Source organism: Sardina pilchardus, chromosome 1, assembly GCF_963854185.1.
Source record: "Sardina pilchardus chromosome 1, fSarPil1.1, whole genome shotgun sequence".
In the NCBI taxonomy this organism is placed as follows: domain Eukaryota; kingdom Metazoa; phylum Chordata; class Actinopteri; order Clupeiformes; family Clupeidae; genus Sardina; species Sardina pilchardus.
Genome location: NC_084994.1, coordinates 11,571,643 through 11,590,664, shown reverse-complemented (window position 1 = coordinate 11,590,664; position 19,022 = coordinate 11,571,643). Strand labels below are relative to the sequence as shown.

General features: G+C 43.0%; 1 protein-coding gene across 1 annotated transcript; it reads left to right on the top strand.

Annotated features, from left to right (window-relative positions):
- Nucleotides 1-10,306: 10,306 nt before the first annotated feature.
- LOC134076392 (tetraspanin-1-like) lies at nt 10,307-17,925 on the top strand. The gene is made up of 6 exons (XM_062531428.1): nt 10,307-10,363; nt 11,964-12,188; nt 14,434-14,508; nt 15,280-15,387; nt 17,641-17,769; nt 17,908-17,925. Exons 1-6 carry the CDS (start codon nt 10,307-10,309, stop codon nt 17,923-17,925), a joined length of 612 nt encoding a protein of 203 aa, XP_062387412.1.
- The last annotated feature ends 1,097 nt before the right edge of the window (nt 17,926-19,022 follow it).

Below are 19,022 nucleotides of genomic sequence, written 5' to 3'. Positions count from 1 at the left end.
GTTACTTATTTATGTACTAATTATTATAATGTATTTATTCAAGTCATCACACCGTATCATATTACATAATCATCAGGCTTTTCCCATTCAGTCAGGTGTTAACATGTCCTTACTTGTGTTTACGACACACAGACACACACTCACACACATGACTAGTTGGATGACTCTCAGGTGACTGTTTGGGTCAGTGAACTGTGGGGATAGAGTAGAACACACACACACACACACACACACACACACACACACACACACACACACACATTACCTACTGCAACTTTTATGTACGTAAATGAGTGTGTGCATGTGTAGGAGCTAGTGATGCGCGGGTGGGCTTTTTTTAAAACCCGCCCCAACCCGACTCCCCAGGAGATCCAAACCGCCCCGCCCAATCCGCAAAAATATGTTCGAATTGTGACCCAAATCCGACCCGACCCGCGGAAAGGAAAAAACGCACATAACGTCTTTCGTAGCCTATATAATTAGCCTAATTCTCCCACATGAGGACAACAACGGGTTACAATAATCGGTCATTTTGACAATCTGCGCTCTTCCACGCCATAATCTGCAGCCTAGACATACATAGCCAGTGTTAAATCTCATCTTCATGGACATAACAAGTTTCCATTCATATTTCCCCTTCCAACTTCATAGCCTACTTTTGCGTGAAACACTAGCATTTAGGCTAACAAGCACAGCTGTTTATTCGTGTACATGACAGAAGCAAGGTGTTCTCGCATTGTGCACAACCCTCGATATCCCAGATCATAGGCTCCATGTCCATAAAGTAGCGAATGCGTGATTGACTCAGTCACGCATGGCGCAATTGGGTGCTGAATTTAGGAGAAATTATGTTTTGCGCTCGACCGCACCTCCTGTGTATTGCAGGCGCATCGCCACCTAATATGTCCGAAGTTAACAAGTGAGAAATGTGCATTTTTACTTTTTTGACCCGACCCACCCGCAATATTTAGAAAAAACTACTAGGCCTACCCAAACCCTCCCGACCCGCGGGTAAACCCGCGGATATCCGCGGGTAACGGGCTGATCCGCGCATCACTAGTAGGAGCCAAATTATGTTTTGTGTTGATTTATGTTTCTTTCTTGTGAATAGTAGTGTGTGAGTGTATGTGTGAATGAGTGAGTGATTGTATATGGCCATAGGTTGCCTGTCTACCCCCATCTAGTGGACTTGAAGGTCAAGGTCAGTGGAGGCTGAAGGAGGAGCCCAAGGGGAAAAGCCTCAAGAGCAGGAAGCCACAGCATCTGGGCGTGGCTGAGAGGGCAAACAGTCTTTTGACCGTGCTGCGTGCTACGTGAAGGACCGTGTGCTGTGACAAGCCAAGCCATTTGATCGGAAAGACTGCTTTAGTTTAATTGTTTTTCTTTATTTTTACTCAAGTTTTGTAACATCAAAATCAACAATAAATGGTCATTGGACCAACTGGATCAAACTTCACTATTCATCTCTACACCAGCACGCGTCCAGACATATCCAAATCAGTCACAAGTAACAGCGAATTCAGGGAATAAAGGGACGACCGGAAAAGCTGCTACATTTAGTCAAAAGACTTCTCTGAATGGACATACTTGGACCAAAGGACTCTTGGATACTCGGAACAAAGGACCAGACCAGACCAAGAAGTTCAAGTGCCATCTTGGATTGCAACAAAGGCCGAAGTCAATCCTTGACAATCCAAAGGAATCGGTACGTTTAGCAAAGAACTTTTTGAGCAATCTTGCTCTGTTTATTTATAAGAATTCATTATGATGAATATTTAGTTATATTTTTGAAAGAAAAGGGACTTTTTGAGTTTACCCATGGAACCAGGAGCTTCAATCAGTATGGAGGACATTAACATTGATGTTGCACCTGTTGAAGGAGAAAAGCAAGATGAATTGATTGAATTAGAAAAGAGGAAGAAAGAAGCAAAAAATGCGAGAAAGAACAAGTGTGCTGCATTGACTCGCAAACTGAACCAAATAACTGAGCTTATGACTGACACAGCCAATCTGCATAAAGTAAAGGAGAGTGTTCAGAAATACAATGAAATGTTTGAAGAGTTTAATTACTTGCACAAACAATACCAACAGTTTTTATCACAAGATGAGTGTACTGCAGACACAGAGAAGTGGTATGAGCCCAAGTTGATTACCATCAATGAGTTTAAGATTAAGGCTGAGCAATGGATACAGTCATATCCTGTTCAACCACTACCAGTAAGAGATGAAGTTGGTCCTAAAGACAGCATCTCTCAAGTTAGTCAGGGTTCACGTAAAAGTAAAGGTTCACATACAAGCTCATCATCAGCTCGTCTGGTAGCACATGCTGAGAAGGCAGCGCTATTAGCTAAGGCAGCTGCTTTAAAAGAAAAACATGCATTAGAAGAAAAGGAAGAGCTCTTAGCTAAAGAAAGAGAAGAAATAAGAAGACAAAAGGAGACTCTGAACTACGTAGCTGAGTTGTCAGCAGCAAATGCAAAGCTCGCAGTGTTGGATAGTGCAGAAGAACAAGTCTATACCACTCCAGCGGATGGCATGAAGGCATACTTTCAGGAGAGGAACTTGGAACTTGCCAACATGGAAACTCTGCTTAATGGGGCTCCAACAACCAATGCTCACGAACATAGAAGTGTGCGTCCAAGAGAAGGGGTACAGCATCTGCAGCATCTGCCATTGTATCGACCACCATACCCAGAAGATCATTCCCATGGTGACCGGAGAGGACACTGGTTATTCCAGGAGACCCAGGGTGTTATAGGGGTAGCACAAGGGCAGGCACAATCTCTGCAGGCAGACAGTATAGCTCAAGAGGGTGCTAGAGTCGCTGACAAGTCCCATGATCAATCTGACAGAGCAGAACTCAGCACAGAATATAGACCGCTGGAAGATGTTCTTCTTCAATCACATGCAGAAAGAGCAGGCCCTACATTGTCAGAACAAGAACTTGAACATCATAGACCATTAGAGGAAGGGGCAGCTTCCAATAGGCTACTTTCGGTCTTAAACAGACAAAATGAAATTACATACATGCTTCTCAGACAGCAGCAATTGTCACTATTGCCACCTAAAAGTGTCACTGTATTTGATGGGGACATTTTACAGTTTCAGTCATTTATGATGTCTTTTGAACATAACATTGAGTCAAAAACCGACAGTGGACAGGATAGATTTTTCTACCTGGAGCAATTTACTAGAGGACCAGCTAGAGACCTAGTAAGAAGTTGCCAGCATATGGGTGGAGAACAGGGTTATCTCAGGGCCAAGCGCTTGTTGCTTGAACATTTTGGCAATGAGTATAAAATTTCCACCGCCTATATTGAAAAGGTTCTCAATTGGCCAAATATAAAACCTGAAGATCCCAAAGCCTTGAATGAGTATTCCCTGTACCTCAAAGGATGCTGCAATGCCATGGCGAAGATGAACTACATGGATGAATTAAACGTAGCCTCTACTTTGAAAGCCATCGTTATGAAATTGCCCTACAAGCTGAGGGATAGATGGCGGACTAAAGCTCAAGCGAAACTGGAGGACAACACCAGCAGGATTACATTTACAGACCTTGTAAAGTTCATTGAGCAACAAGCCAAGATATGCTCCAACCCGATATTTGGAGATTTACAAGAACGAGTTGCAAGCAGGAATAAAAGGCCCAATGTAAGTAAGACCCTTTTTAGGCCAAAGTCTACCTATGCAACTAATGTAACAACACTGAGCACTCCAGCTGCTCCAAGCAGGAGTAGTGATGTGAAAATGCCATGCCTCTACTGTGAGGGTGCTCATTGTCTGGAGAACTGCAATCACTTTAAGAAGAAAGCACACAGGGAAAAACTAAACCTTTTAAAGGAAAAAGGACTGTGCTTTGGTTGTTTGTGTAAAGGGCACATGAGCAGAGACTGCAAAGACCGTCTTATATGTAACATCTGCAATCAAACACATCCCAATGTGCTGCACATCAACTTTGGGGCTAAAGGTCATGCCTCAAGGTCAGCAGAGCAGCCACAGAAACAGATCAGCAAGGTGTCATCAAACGCTTGTGGACATACAGGGGCCGGATACAGTAAATGCGCACTGTCAATCCTTCCTGTGCAAGTAAAGTCTGTCAAAGGCAACAAAATCTGTCAAACTTATGCTCTTCTTGATCCTGGCAGTTCGGCAACATTCTGCACAGAGAGGCTGGCGCAGAAGTTGCGTCTAGAGGGGAAACAAACAACCGTACTGCTGAGAACAATGGCACATGAGAAACCCATAAAAAGTGTCTTAATATCAGGTTTAGAAATCAGTGGACTTAATGGCAAGACGTTCATTCCTTTACCTGATGTCTACACACAGGAATCTATGCCTGTAACAAAGGAGAACATCCCAACACAAGATGATTTAAAGCAATGGCCTTACCTCAGTGAAGTCCAGTTACCTCACATAGACTGTGACATTGACCTGCTCATAGGTATGAATGCAGCAAATGTTATGGAACCATGGCAGGTAATCAACTCACAAGAAGATGGACCTTATGCTGTAAGAACATTGTTGGGTTGGGTAATCAACGGTCCATTGGGAGGTAGCAGCAAAGGTGTGGAAATGGCCACAGTGACTGCAAACAGGATCTCCTTGGTCGACCTGCAAGAACTCCTGGTGAGTCAATATAACACAGACTTCAATGAGAGAGCTTATGAGGAAAAAGGTGAAATGTCAGTGAATGACAAGAAATTCTTGAACATTGTCAATGAATCTGTAAAGATGAAAGAGGGTCATTACTGTATTAACTTACCTTTCAAAGCAGAAAACATCACAATGCCCAACAACCGCGTTGTTGCAGAACAGCGCCTGTGTAACCTGAAAAGGAAGTTCCAAAGGGATCCGAACTATCAGAGGGAGTATACGGAGTTCCTCAGTGATGTCATTCACAAGGGCTACGCTGAAAGGGTTCCCTCTGCACAACTGAATCGTTCTGATGGGAAAGTTTGGTATATCCCCCATCATGGGGTATATCACCCAAAAAAGAAGACCATTAGAGTAGTGTTTGATTGTGGTGCGACCTTTCAAGGGACATCCCTCAACTCTGAACTACTCCAAGGCCCAAACTTGACGAACACACTGATTGGAGTACTGACACGTTTCCGAGAACAACCAGTAGCACTGATGGCGGACATACAGGCCATGTTCCACCAAGTCAAGGTGACTGAAAGTGACACAGACTTTCTGCGCTTCTTATGGTGGCCACAAGGAAAGGTGGATGATGCTCCAGTGGACTATCGCATGACGGTGCATTTGTTTGGTGCAGTCTCTTCACCAAGCATAGCCAACTTTGCTCTCAGAAAGACTGCACAGGACAATGCAGGCAACTTTCCTCCTGAGGTAATAAACACAATCATGGAACACTTTTATGTAGATGATTGTTTGAAAACACTAGCCACTGAACTAGAAGCAATGGAGCTAATTTCAAACATCACTGAAGTCTGTCATAGAGGAGGCTTCCATTTGTCAAAGTGGATAAGCAATAGTAGAGCTGTCCTTGGTGCTGTTCCACAAGAAGACAGAGCTAAGGAAATAAAGGACTTGGACTTGACCAAAGATCAACTGCCCATGGAACGAGCCTTAGGACTTCAATGGTGTGTCCAACGTGACTCTTTCAAGTTCAACATCACCATAAGTGAGCGTGCACTTACCAGAAGGGGCATCCTATCGATGGTAAGCTCTGTATATGATCCTTTAGGCTTTCTGTCTCCACTTACTTTGCCAGCTAAACTGTTGTTGCAGGAATTGTGCCGACAGGACCTTGGATGGGACATGACCATTCCCAACACAATTTCTGACCAGTGGACCAAATGGATCGGGAGTCTCTCACAACTCACAGACTTTGAAGTTCCACGCTGCTTCAAGCCAAATGGTTTTGGTGAGTCGGTGCATAACCAAATCCACCACTTCTCTGATGCCAGCGAGCTAGGCTATGGTACAGTCAGCTATCTCAGAATGACAAATGCAGAAGGAAAGATCAATGTAGCATTCTTGATGAGCAAGTCAAGAGTAGCTCCATTAAAGCGACAGACCATCCCAAGGCTGGAGTTAGCAGCTGCAGCTTTATCAGTTAAAATGGATAAGATGTTAAAAGAAGAATTGCTGCCACCTACAGATAGGTCAGTGTTTTGGACTGACAGCACATCTGTCTTAAAGTACATCTCAAATGACCACACACGTTTTCATACCTATGTGGCAAATAGGACATCTAGGATTAGGGAGGCTACACAAGTGTTTCAGTGGAGACATATTGACACCAAGAGAAACCCTGCTGATGACTGCTCTAGAGGTGTGAGCGCAGAGAGGTTCATGAAGAACCCAAAATGGATCTCTGGACCAGAGTTCCTTTGGTCATCAGAAGAGGACTGGCCGAGCGAATCTATGGACAATGGTGAACTGTCTGAAGATGATCCAGAGGTAAGGAAATCTGCAACAGTGAATGCAATCATGCAGACATGTGAGGAAAGGCCCACAGACAGGTTACTCAATCACTTTTCAGACTGGCTGAAGTTGAGGGTAGCTGTTGCATGGATTCTCAAAGTTAAAGAATCATTTAAACACCTTGTGCAGAAAAGAAATGACACAAAGAAAGTTTGTAAGATGACAACCAGAATGACTAAAGGGTGTGTCACAGACAACATAAAAGAATCAATAACAGTTGATGATCTAACTATGGCAGAAAAAGCTATTCTCTCTTATGTACAGAGGCAAAGTTTCACACAGGAGATCAACATGTTGCAAGAGGGTGCGTCCAACGTCAAAAAGGCCAGTAGGATATATAGACTGGATCCAGTGCTGGACAATGGAATCCTCAGAGTGGGTGGTCGCCTCAGAAGAACAGCAATGCCTGAGGAAAGAAAACACCCTGCCATTTTGGCGAAAGACCACCACGTATCCACTCTGATCCTGCGCCACGTCCATATTCAAACTGGACACGGAGGAAGGAACCACATGCTATCTGAGGTACGAAAAACATACTGGATAACAAATGTTAACTCTGCTGCAAGAAAGATTCTCTCTCACTGTGTGACTTGCAGAAAGCACAGAGGTAAAGCCGGTGAACAAAAGATGGCTGACCTGCCAAGTGAAAGACTGGTCCCAGACTTGCCACCATTCTTCAACGTTGGTCTTGACTACTTCGGTCCTTTTGAAGTAAGAAGGGGAAGGAGCGCAGTGAAGAGATACGGTGTCATCTTTACCTGCATGACCAGCAGAGCAGTACATCTAGAGGTAGCATGTTCTTTAAGTACAGACTCATGCATCAATGCCATTAGAAGGTTTCTGTGTCGAAGAGGGCAGGCACAACACCTACGATCAGATAATGGCACAAACCTTGTAGGTTCAGAAAGAGAGTTAAGAGAAGCACTCAAAACTTTAGATCAAAGGAAGATCCACCAGACTCTTATGAAGGAAGGAGTTCAGTGGAGCTTTAACCCCCCTACAGCATCTCATCATGGTGGGTTGTGGGAACGCCTCATAAGAATGGTAAGGCATGTCTTATGCTCAGTCTTAAACCAACAAACCTTAGACGATGAAGGGCTAAACACTGTCTTTTGTGAAGTAGAGGCAATTCTTAACAGTCGTCCCATTACCAAGGTATCTGGTGACCCACAAGATCTAGAGGCCCTAACACCGAATCATATTCTGTTGCTCAGAACTAACCCACTTCTGCCCCCTGGAGTCTTTTCAAGGTCGGACCTGTACCACAGAAGACGCTGGAGACAGGTCCAGTATATAGCAGAGCTGTTCTGGAAGAGGTGGCTTCTGGAATACCTCCCTCTTCTACAAGAACGACAAAGATGGTCAAGAACAAGAAGGAACTTCATCCCAGGGGACATCGTCTTGCTTGCAGACAACACCGCTCCTCGCAGTTCGTGGCTACTGGGAAGGATTGTTGAGGCCAAACCTGATGCCAGAGGTCATGTCCGCATTGTAAAACTGAAAACAAAGACAAGTGTACTGGAGAGGCCAGTGTCCAAAATCTGCTTGCTGTTAGAGGGTGAAGAAGATTCTGTAAAGAAGTCCTGAGCATTCAAGAACATTGAAGATAAGTTGACTAATTCAATTGAGTTTCATTTTGAATTTACTATAGGATGTAAATCATTTTGGAAAAGTTAAGTTACAACCACATATGGCTCCTTTATTATTTAAAAAAGTAATTGTTTTTGCCTCTACAAACACAATTAGGGGCCGGTATGTAGGAGCCAAATTATGTTTTGTGTTGATTTATGTTTCTTTCTTGTGAATAGTAGTGTGTGAGTGTATGTGTGAATGAGTGAGTGATTGTATATGGCCATAGGTTGCCTGTCTACCCCCATCTAGTGGACTTGAAGGTCAAGGTCAGTGGAGGCTGAAGGAGGAGCCCAAGGGGAAAAGCCTCAAGAGCAGGAAGCCACAGCATCTGGGCGTGGCTGAGAGGGCAAACAGTCTTTTGACCGTGCTGCGTGCTACGTGAAGGACCGTGACCGTGTGCTGTGACAAGCCAAGCCATTTGATCGGAAAGACTGCTTTAGTTTAATTGTTTTTCTTTATTTTTACTCAAGTTTTGTAACATCAACATCAACAATAAATGGTCATTGGACCAACTGGATCAAACTTCACTATTCATCTCTACATCAGCACGCGTCCAGACATATCCAAATCAGTCACAAGTAACAGCGAATTCAGGGAGTAAAGGGACGACCGGAAAAGCTGCTGTGCGCTTGCTTTTGTGTATGAGTGTTTCTCTGTCTGTGAGTTTTCACTGTGAGTTGGGGATAATGGTGTGTGTGTGTACTGTTACTGTATGTGTGTGTGTGTGTCTGCTTGTGTTTTATGTGTCTCCATGGTAGTTCAGGATAATTCCAGCATATAGGGTCCATAAAGGTTCTTTTTTGGTCCATCTAGTTTATTGACGCAAATAAATCCATACGAACTTGTTTGAAACCGAAAGTTGACAGACGTGGGAGGGAATAAAAACAGTTAACATGGAGCTCAGTGTGCGGATTCAGCTTTGTTTTCTTAAGGCCAATTCACACCAAAGATTCCCGACGTGACGACTGAGTTGCAGCGGTGTGAATTAGAAGTTGCACGTAGTTGCAAGCAGTCGCAAGCCGTCGCAGAGCATTAAACACGTTGAGTCGCAGTCGCAAGGCTTTAGAACGTCGCGGCTCGTCTCGTCGGGACGCTTTGGTCTGAACCCTACTTTATGCTCTAAACTTTTGCAATCCGGCACCTGCCAGGTTTTGGATGTGCGTGCCTCCTCATTAAGAATTTGCCTTAACCCTCATGTTGTCCTAAAATCTTACGACGTTCGTTGTCCTTGGGGTCAATTTGACCCCAGCTACAAAAAACTCTCAAAAATGATTAAAATTATTTTTTTTACCCAATTTTTTTTGTGGTAGGTACTTAACAAGAGTGTAATAACCACTATCAAAAGCCCTACAAAACAATCCCACCCCCCCACACCCCTTTATGAACCCTGGAACCCTGACTGGCAATATGGCCAATCCAGTGTCAACAGCCCAAAGGCTGACTTTTTGGACTTTTTCAGACCTGCCAAAATAACTTATATGTAATATGTACTTGTATATGAAATAATGATAATAGCTACATGTTCTCATACTATTACAATAATAATATCCATAATTTGTCAAATATTCATTTTCATCATGTTTCATAAAAATGGGGTCAAATTGACCCCAATACCACCAACGTAACTATTTTTTTTACAGGACATTGGAAACATATTTTTGTGCAAATTTCATGTTTACTCTGTTGTACCCTTCAAATGAGGAAAAGTCATGAAACTTGAAGCAAAACAAAAAAAGTGAACCATATATTTTATGATGTTAAACACTGCTTGGGGTCAAATTGACCCCAAGGACAACATAAGGGTTAAAACATTCTGAGCATGAAATTTAATGGATGGTCAACTTTATACATGAAACTAGGGCACATTTATTTCAAGCACAATTTCTAAACTGCAATTAGAAGAGCAGATAAGCGCAGGCTCTTGTCCGAACATGCACAATGTTATCAAACATTTCATTTGATTCATTAGAAAACGTAGTTATAGGCATGCTGATAAACACAATGAATGAATTGAGTGACTGACTGTGATTTCGAGTACAACTATTGTGTCCTTGTCAAAACTAAGGGAGTCGGACACGATCAAACTCTACGGTACTGTAATTCCAATCTTTTTAATGTGTGTGTGTGTGATATAACACTATATATAAGTGTTAAGTAGTTGTGTCTTTGATGTTGTCTCTTGTGCTATTTTGTCTCCAGTTTGTAGACCAAAGTAGCCAAGATGTGTTGTTCGGGTTTACTGAAGATCCTCATGTTCATTGTGAATGGCGCCATCTTTGTAAGTACTGCAGCTCTTCCCCATCAACCAATTATTTTCTCGCTCAAACAGGGGTAACGTTACGTGGGTGGGGGGGTGGAGTCAAAGTTGTATTATCTGTGGAATGTGGTCAGATAAACATTTGTTTGTCCGTTAGCTCTTTATTTTCCATAACTTAGGTTTCCATGTTTGTTTCGCTGAGAGCTAATAACCAGTTGTCCTTATGAAAAATATACCAGGTGCAAACGGTAACTGGACCCATAACTTCACAGGTAGACAAGAACATTAAGCAAAACAAGAGGACATTAGGTTATCAGGATAAGATATTTTCCATTACAAACTCCATGAACATGTGTAGGACGTCTGATGTCACATCCTTGATTGGTTTGCCAAGATGTCTGTCATCTGCTGACGAGGTGAATCCCAAATTCTGATTGGACTCTTGCGTATAGAATAATGTAATGGCCCAACTCGAGGGGCGGCACCAAGCATACATTTGAAAATCTCAATGCACACAATTGGATAACACTGCCACCAATGTTTAGTGACTTCGAATGTTGCGGATGGCAGCTAGTTCGCTGTGCTTGTCGAACGTTAGTAAACCTCACTCCCCAACGCCTCAAGAGTGCTGCTTGCATGAAAGCTAGTAGCCTGGGCTTTTAGCTGGATTGTGTGCGCGCTCAACTCCTGATCTGAGGTGCTGCTGTTTCGCAGGTGCGAGCCCAGGCCTGTGCAGGGCTGGACCGCAGTGGTTCCACACAACGCAGGTTAAATCTACAACAACTTTTTACTTCATCGCAATGAACAAAGTAAAGGCAAAAGAATTGTTAATTTGTCAAGCAAATTTGGATGCAATATGAGTCTTGCTAGGATCTCAAAACCAGATTATGACCGTGCCATAGAAACACGATAGCGTTGAATTATGAACATACTATGCCACAAAAGTACACAAAAAACATGGGGTAAGTCAAGCTAAATTAAGTTATTATTTTGCAGTCACTTCGTCTGTTTGGGAGAGCTTCAAATAGGCATTGATGTGAGGAACGGCTGTAACAAAATTTGTAGTGGAAAATCCTCAATTATTTTCAGTGTTGAGTCATATAGCCTAATTTTTGGATGAATGCTGAAGCTGGACAAAAAGGTACACTAAATGCAGGTTTCCCAACTGCTGAGCAAGCAGGCTGTATATAAAGTCCTAGTTTGTTTTAAATGCATATTACTCTTGGATACCGGTTTTCGCTCAATAACGTTACGATTAAGTTAATCAAGAGTATAGACTACTTCAATAATAATATAATAATACTTAAACAAAAATTATTTTTTGCGGTCTGAGTTGCGGTAGGGTTAGTGGAGAACGGCGCGGGGCATTCATACTGTACACTAAGGTGACCAGATGTCCGAGACCTAAACCGGGGACACCGTGGAAAAAACGAGGACCTTTTCAGTTTGACTATCAATCTGATTGAAACACATGCATATCTTAAAATAAAAACGGGGACATGGGTAGTTTTTCTGTATTTTCCCGGTCACCCTATCATTCAAGCACCCACTGGTAAACACACCCCTACTGGGCAATCTCATGGTCAAAGGTCAACATTGACCATCTGTTTCCTCTCTGCAGCTGGGGGGTGCTGGCCTGCTGGGCGTGGGCGTCTGGGTCACGCTGGACTTGGACTCCATGCTGGGCTTCCTGAAGTTCCTGGACCACATCGAGGACGCGCCGGCGGAGCTGAAGCAGCTGGCCAACGTGGGGTACCTGCTCATCGGCCTCGGAACCGTCCTTGCACTCATCGGCTTCCTGGGGTGCTGCGGCGTTATTATGGAGAAGCGCTGGATGCTGCTCACCGTGAGTGACCTCTGACCTTTGGCTGACCTCCCTCTTTCTCTCTGTGGGGGGTCAGCGGGGTTCAACTAGTTGCAATAGGCTCGTTTCAGATCGGATGCGGCAGACTCAGACTGGCTTCATACATCAACGTGAGCTTGAGAGTCTTACCGGGAGGAGCGAAAGTCAGACACAGCTGGTCCCAGACAGTCCTGCTGCAATCTGACTGATGTGAATCGTGTGAGACATCGTGGGAGATCTCGCAGAATTTTGTGTGCATTAAATACAGTATAACTTTCATTCTTACTCATTAAAACGAGCATTATGACTGACAAAATAAATTGATATGATAAACCACTGTTGTCATACAGTTAACAGGCCCGCATTGTAGCACATTAATTTACCTCCACCAAGGAGGTATGTTTTCATCGGGGACCGCCCGGCGTCTGTCTGTCTGTCTGTTTGTTTGTCTGTCTGTCTGTTAGCAAGATAACTCTATGTTTAAACACATCAAATCAGCAATTAGTATTTATTCCAGATGGAATGTTTGTTCTCATTGCTACAGCAACCTGTCTGGGGTGCGTTTCTAGAAAGCGTCGTATGCTAACTTGCGTCGCAACCTTGGGAGTTCGCTCCGTCGTTCTTAGATTTGGTGTTTCTAGAAACGTAGTTCAAACTCTCAATCGCAAACAAGGATGCAAAGTTTGGTCGTTTGAACGACTGCCCTTGGGCAGTCGCACCTCTGGCGTAGGCCTACCTTGGGAGTTCCGTTTGGTGATGTCGTCAGTGTCAGGAGCGCCTAACCAAAATTCACAAGCGCCCAACCAAAAATCACTAAGTTGTTGTTTTTCTCGTGACTCAATGATTGCGCTATGCTGTAGGCTAATATAAATTAAAATACCGTTGGGCTCATTCTTGCTACTTGTGTTACCTTGCGTTCGTTTGCGTGTTGGTTGGCGTTTTGGTAGGCTACTGTTATCATATTTACAAACCCTCGGGTCAAGCACACCGTTCATTAGTAAAGTGGTTAAGGCAGGTGGCTTATCATCACAACATCGTAAGTTCTTTTCCCGTATGCATCACACATGCTTTTGTTTCTGACTAGTGAAACGTGGAAATAACCCTAATATGTAATGTCGTGGAACTATTAAACTGATGTCGTGTTCCTGGCCACTCGATGTAAAGCAATTAAATATATTTAGGGTCTAACCTATTGTTGTGTGTGGTATGCCTGCTCTTACTCAAAAGTGACATGGAGAGGTAAGATGCGAACTTGGGCCGTGCGCGCAATGTACTGACATGCAGCTGAACCACCAGACACTGATTTAGTATTGTGATAATTTGTAATTAGTCTAGGCCATATATATTTTGTACATATATTTTTTAGATATTTCACACAAATAAGTACATTTACCTATTAGCCTATTGGACAGCTTAAGCAGCTATGTGCTTGCATAGGTTTACGTTTTTTCCTGATAGCAATGATAATGCCAGCATGAATCACTTTGGGTTTAAATTAGACACGTTGACACATAGAGGGTGCCTCTCAACATCCCTCCTCGATCCTCGGTCCTCTATCCCATTGTTGCCGCCCCATCATTCAGTGAGGACGAGGATCAAGGAAGGAAAGGAGGATCTATAAAAGACAAGTGATAGGCATCCAGTGACAGAGAATTTGTAGTGGGTGGGGTATTATACGTTGACACTTTTTCCACCAATGAAATGTGCCGTTGCGTCCTCAACAACGTTGTTGGAACAACGGTGTTCGAACACCGGAGGTAGCGAATTGCGACACAATTTACGATGCTTTCTGGAAACAGGTGTAACACTGTCGTTGTTTGATCGCAAGTTGCGTCGCACCACGGTGGTTTAACAACGCCGTTGCTAACTCTTCTAGAAACGCACCCCAGATCGGTTAATAATGTGGGCCAGTCTGAACAGAGCCATATTCAATTTGGACACTCGCTAAAAGCAGTGTGGACAGTCAGCCCTAAAAATATATATGAGATATGAGAAGAAATCAGGTTTGAATCAGATTCGTCTGCAGTCTGTACACGGACCCAGTTAAGTGTTGCACCTAAATCACGTGTTGTGAATCAGCACGTTATTCAGAATAGCGGCAGGTTCCAACACACTTTTCTCCACAGGAAACCGTAAATTGTAATCCAGAGATGTCACATCCTCTTTTTTTTTTGCCTTGAATAATTTCATCTCTTTAATCCACATTAATTAACTCTGCTCATCACTCTCTGCCTCTCTCGCTCTCTAGTTCTTCATCATTGTCCTCATCATCTTCATCGTTGAAGTGGCCGTAGCTGTGGTGCTCATCATGTTCAAGCCGATGGTACAATCAGCCTCTTCAGTCATAGCGCACAGTCAGGGGTACATTTCACAAAACCATAGTTGCTAACTAAGTTAACTACCTAAGTTAACAACTTTGTTGGTTGCAATGCGATATCTAATTGACAACTATGGTTTTGGGAAACGCACCCCTGGACAGCATCCACATCTAGCCTACTTCCAGCCAGGCACTCTTAAAACGAATTGGTTAGAAACAACACACAAACTATGTTGTTACTATCTGAATTAGAGACGTGTTTTAAAACAGCATAAATTGTGTTATTTTCAACACATACTTCAAACTCGCTCCACACTGCCCAGAGAAAAAACGATTATAGATAGAACAGTCAAACTCGGTCAACTCTAACCAAATAAACACAAACACAAACAGGTTTGTCCGAGTTTGTTGGTATTTACTGTAACAGTAGCCTATCCAAGCACCTTGACACCTCAACACATCGCCATGATGTTACAAATACAGTTTGAGTCAGAATTAGAATTATAGGGAGGCTACACTGACCACAGCACTGAAGTGTTTTGCTCGCGTTCTGTTTGGCTACACCAGGCGTGATAGCCGAAGGTAGGTTCAGAAAAATTACACAAGGCTTCTAAAACTGATTTTACGCTCCACAAACGGAGAGCCTCAGTTGACGACCTGGTGTTGCCCGGGGCCTTACAGATACGTTAATTTTGTTCAGTTGACTTAAATGTAGTAGGCTAAACACAGTAAACTGCCACCAACCACTTTAACGACTGTCCTTCATTGTTGCTGCAGGTGGAAAACCATCTTCAAGATATTGAAGTGAAGGTAGCTGCCAGCGTTGAGAAGACCTACGGGGCGGACGAAGCCCTCACAACCCTCTGGAACACCACCATGGACAAGGTGGGCCAACTGCACTTAGCTACCTGCCGTCTTTAAGAACTCTGTTCTACGCTGTAGCTTCATTGGCATTCCTCATTCTGTAAGGTGCTTTGGATGAAAGCGTCTGCGAAATTAATAAATGTAAATATTTCTCTTTCGGTTTATTTTGATTTATACCTTGAAAGCTCATATTCAGCAACTAATAGTTGAAATAGTTTAAACTTAATTGAACATTTGCCACGTTTACATGATGTTTTTCATTCCGAATTAGTTTATTCAGAATTAAATAAATCGGAATTAAAATATTCTCCTTCGAGTTTACATGGAAATAATAATTCCGAATTGGCGTTTACATGGAGCATAGGTTAATTCCGCTTTATTGTATTCCGCTGAACGTCTGGGGGTCGGGAAGGGTTCCGATTGGACAGGCGGTGCATGAACGCAGCCTAATTGGTCTACCGGAAGAAAACAAACTTTAGCTGGCTAGCGGCTTTTTTGTCATCTCGGGTTAACGTTATAGCATAGGCAATAACATAATGAAAACGGGTTTCGCAGTAATTATGATAATAGGCCTAGGCTACTATTTAACCAGCAGCTCGAGAATATTGTCAAGCTTCACGTTTGCTAGCTGAGGAGGAGAAGAGTGCCGGAGAAGGGGGGAAGAAGACGGAGCCGAATTAGCAATGAAACGAGCATGCGCTGCTTTTTCCTCATTGTATGAGCATGCGTCAAACAAACGGAATAAACTTTGAATCGGAATAAAGGTTTACATGATCAAGGAGTGCGTTAATTCCGCTTTAACATCGGAATAAACCAACCACTTCAATCGGAATTAAGTTTAATTCAGAATAATCATTTTCAAGCTGAATAAGCGTTTACATGGTCTCTTTCAAAGCGGAATTAACTTTTATTCTGATTTAACTTGGTTTTATTCGGAATTAAAGCTCTCATGTAAACGCAGCAATTGAAACATTATGTAAGGGATAATGTAGAACGCTGGTCATTATTGGGAAAATAAGTAGGCCCTACTGACAGGGCGAACCGTACCCCGACGTGAAGTGGAGGGGTCTTGTTTCACCCTGAAGGTACTTATTTTCCCGATAATGACCAGCGTTCTATACATTATCCCGCTTATTATACGTCTATTTGCCAAAACAAGAAAAGAAACTTAAGACAATTAATTGGCTACTGTTTCGTGGCTTCCACTAACAAAACAAATAGTTTGCCACACAGATAGAACTTTACAGTTTCAGGTGTTGCATGGCAACGTCTTACTAGCTGACTTTCAATGAAATTCCATTCCAATAAGCGAACTGACTTGTTGCGGAGTGATATGAAAGACTTGAATTAGAAGCACAAATTCCGTTGCCATTGACAGCGGTCATTATTTTTTCAGAGGTACTCTAGTGAAAAAATATTGACTGGTAGAAATTTGGGACATCCCATTCGTCAATGTAGCATTCTACTTGCATTGTAAAGAGCCATATAATAAGCCGTGTAATAAGGCATGTGGGAGTTTGCATCTAGAATTTGTAATGGATGTCAGTGTTACTGCTACTGAAAGATTTAATGCAATGTCGCTGCTTCTTGCAATAACAAATTCTGATTACGTTGTGCCACAGTATTCAGGAGCATTCATTGTAGTAAATTAAAGTAACATGGAGGAACATTGGAGCATCCCACCCGACCAATGAGAGCAGTGACTAGTTCCCAGGGACCCCACATGATATTTTGCCTAGTTCCTTAGATGCTTTGCCTACATGATTATTTTGTAGAAATGAATTGATGGCAAAATATGTTAGTTCATTGTAATAACATTGGTTTAGTAATTAAGGACAAGCACTCTCTCGTAGTGTTTTCCTCTTTCTGTAGCTGTGTTAGCCTGACGAGCCAGACCTACATCAAGATGTAGGGTCTGGGAACTCACCATAGGCAGGGCTCAATCGGAGGGTTGTTTTTCAAACTCCCTCTCCACACAATAGGATAGCGCTACAACCAATCATCTTCTTGTTTTCAAGTAGCAGCAGTAGCAAGATGGAGAAATCATGCTTAGGGGTCGCAACTTATGGTCACAGGTCAGTCATATGTTAAGCCCGCCCATCGACTCTATACACGATGTGATTGGCCCGACAAATTTTCAGCCCCCAAGTTAACGGAGAGTTGCTAGACTACCCTATTTCTAGGCTATAGCTGTAGTAATAACTGTAATGCTTTGTAAATAGTTCTCTCTCTCTCTCTCTCTCTCTCTCTCTCTCTGTCTCTCTCTCTCGTCAGTTGAAGTGCTGTGGGTACAGCAACTACACAGACTTCACAGGGTCTCCATTCGTCAAGACTTCCGGTCTCTATCCACCGGAGTGCTGTAAGCCGGGCATACAGTGTACATTTAATGTGACCCAATCAACCGTAAGTCTTCAGGCATCGCCATGCTCCAACAAAGGCCCTGCCTCTTTCTCTCACTCTATCTATCTATCTCTATCTCTCCATATCTCCATATCCCCCCCCCCCTCTCTCTCTCTCTCCCTCTCTCTCAATTTCTTACAGGCATGTTTATTGCCATAACCTGGGCTGGCAAAGCATACAGAAAATTAATATAGGGAGATTCATAAATAACAATAGCCTATTGTTAGTCAGTGTTATACAGTATAAAAATGGCCTTCCCCTCTCCTGGTATTCCTTACAGAACGCGACGGGCTGCTTTGACGTACTTGTGACCCACATCGCGAATAACATGATAGTCATGGGATTTGTGACTCTGGGGATCTGTACAGTGGAGGTCAGATTGTTTTCCGTTTCATGTTCTTCCTCTTCTTTGTTTTATAATAATTGCTAATACCAGGACTCCCACGGGTCATGGAATTTCTATCATGAAATATTGAGTCTATTCCAGATATGCAAAGTCACGGAATTGTATAATTTTTGGGTCATGGAATGGAATTCAGGGAATTTTGTTTTTGCTGTTTAAAGGTTGGGTAAGGAATTCGCGAAACGGCCGGCAGATTTTGAACATATACAGCTGAAGTCCCTCCCTCCATGGACGCACATTCATGCACGAGCGAGAATTCAGATGCGCGAGAGCGCGCAGGCTAAATGAAATGCCAGCCTGGTGTCTACAGCCCTATGAGCTAGTTTCCATACAATCAATCGCTCACATCAACTTCCCCAATTCTTTATTTACCTCCAAAGGGTTGTAGGTAATAGTTCCACAAATCAGACAAGGTAGATGATTTTATAGCCTAGACTACATTATGGTAAAAGCACCAATTAGGCTACTAGCCCTTTCGTTCGGAAATTCTAAAACAACGATGCATTTAATACACCAAAATAACATTTGATATACCCTACATTTTCCGTAGGCATAGTTGTGTATATTTGAACAGAATCTGGTTTGGTTCTTACCAGGGCGTTAATCTCCTGAAATATCCGAGTTTAGTGCTGGCCCGTTGGTTCGCCTATTCCACTGTAGCTCCAAGCGGTTAAGTTTCGGTTTCATGTTTACAACACTCTTCGAGTCACGGTGAAATGTAATTTTTGCTACATACATGTAGCTTATTTATTGCATGGGTGATTGAGTCTCCGTAGGTATCCGCTGCCTTAGTTTGTATAGAAAGCGGGGGGGGGGGGGGAGGAGGAAGAGGAGTAAGACCGTTAGATTGACG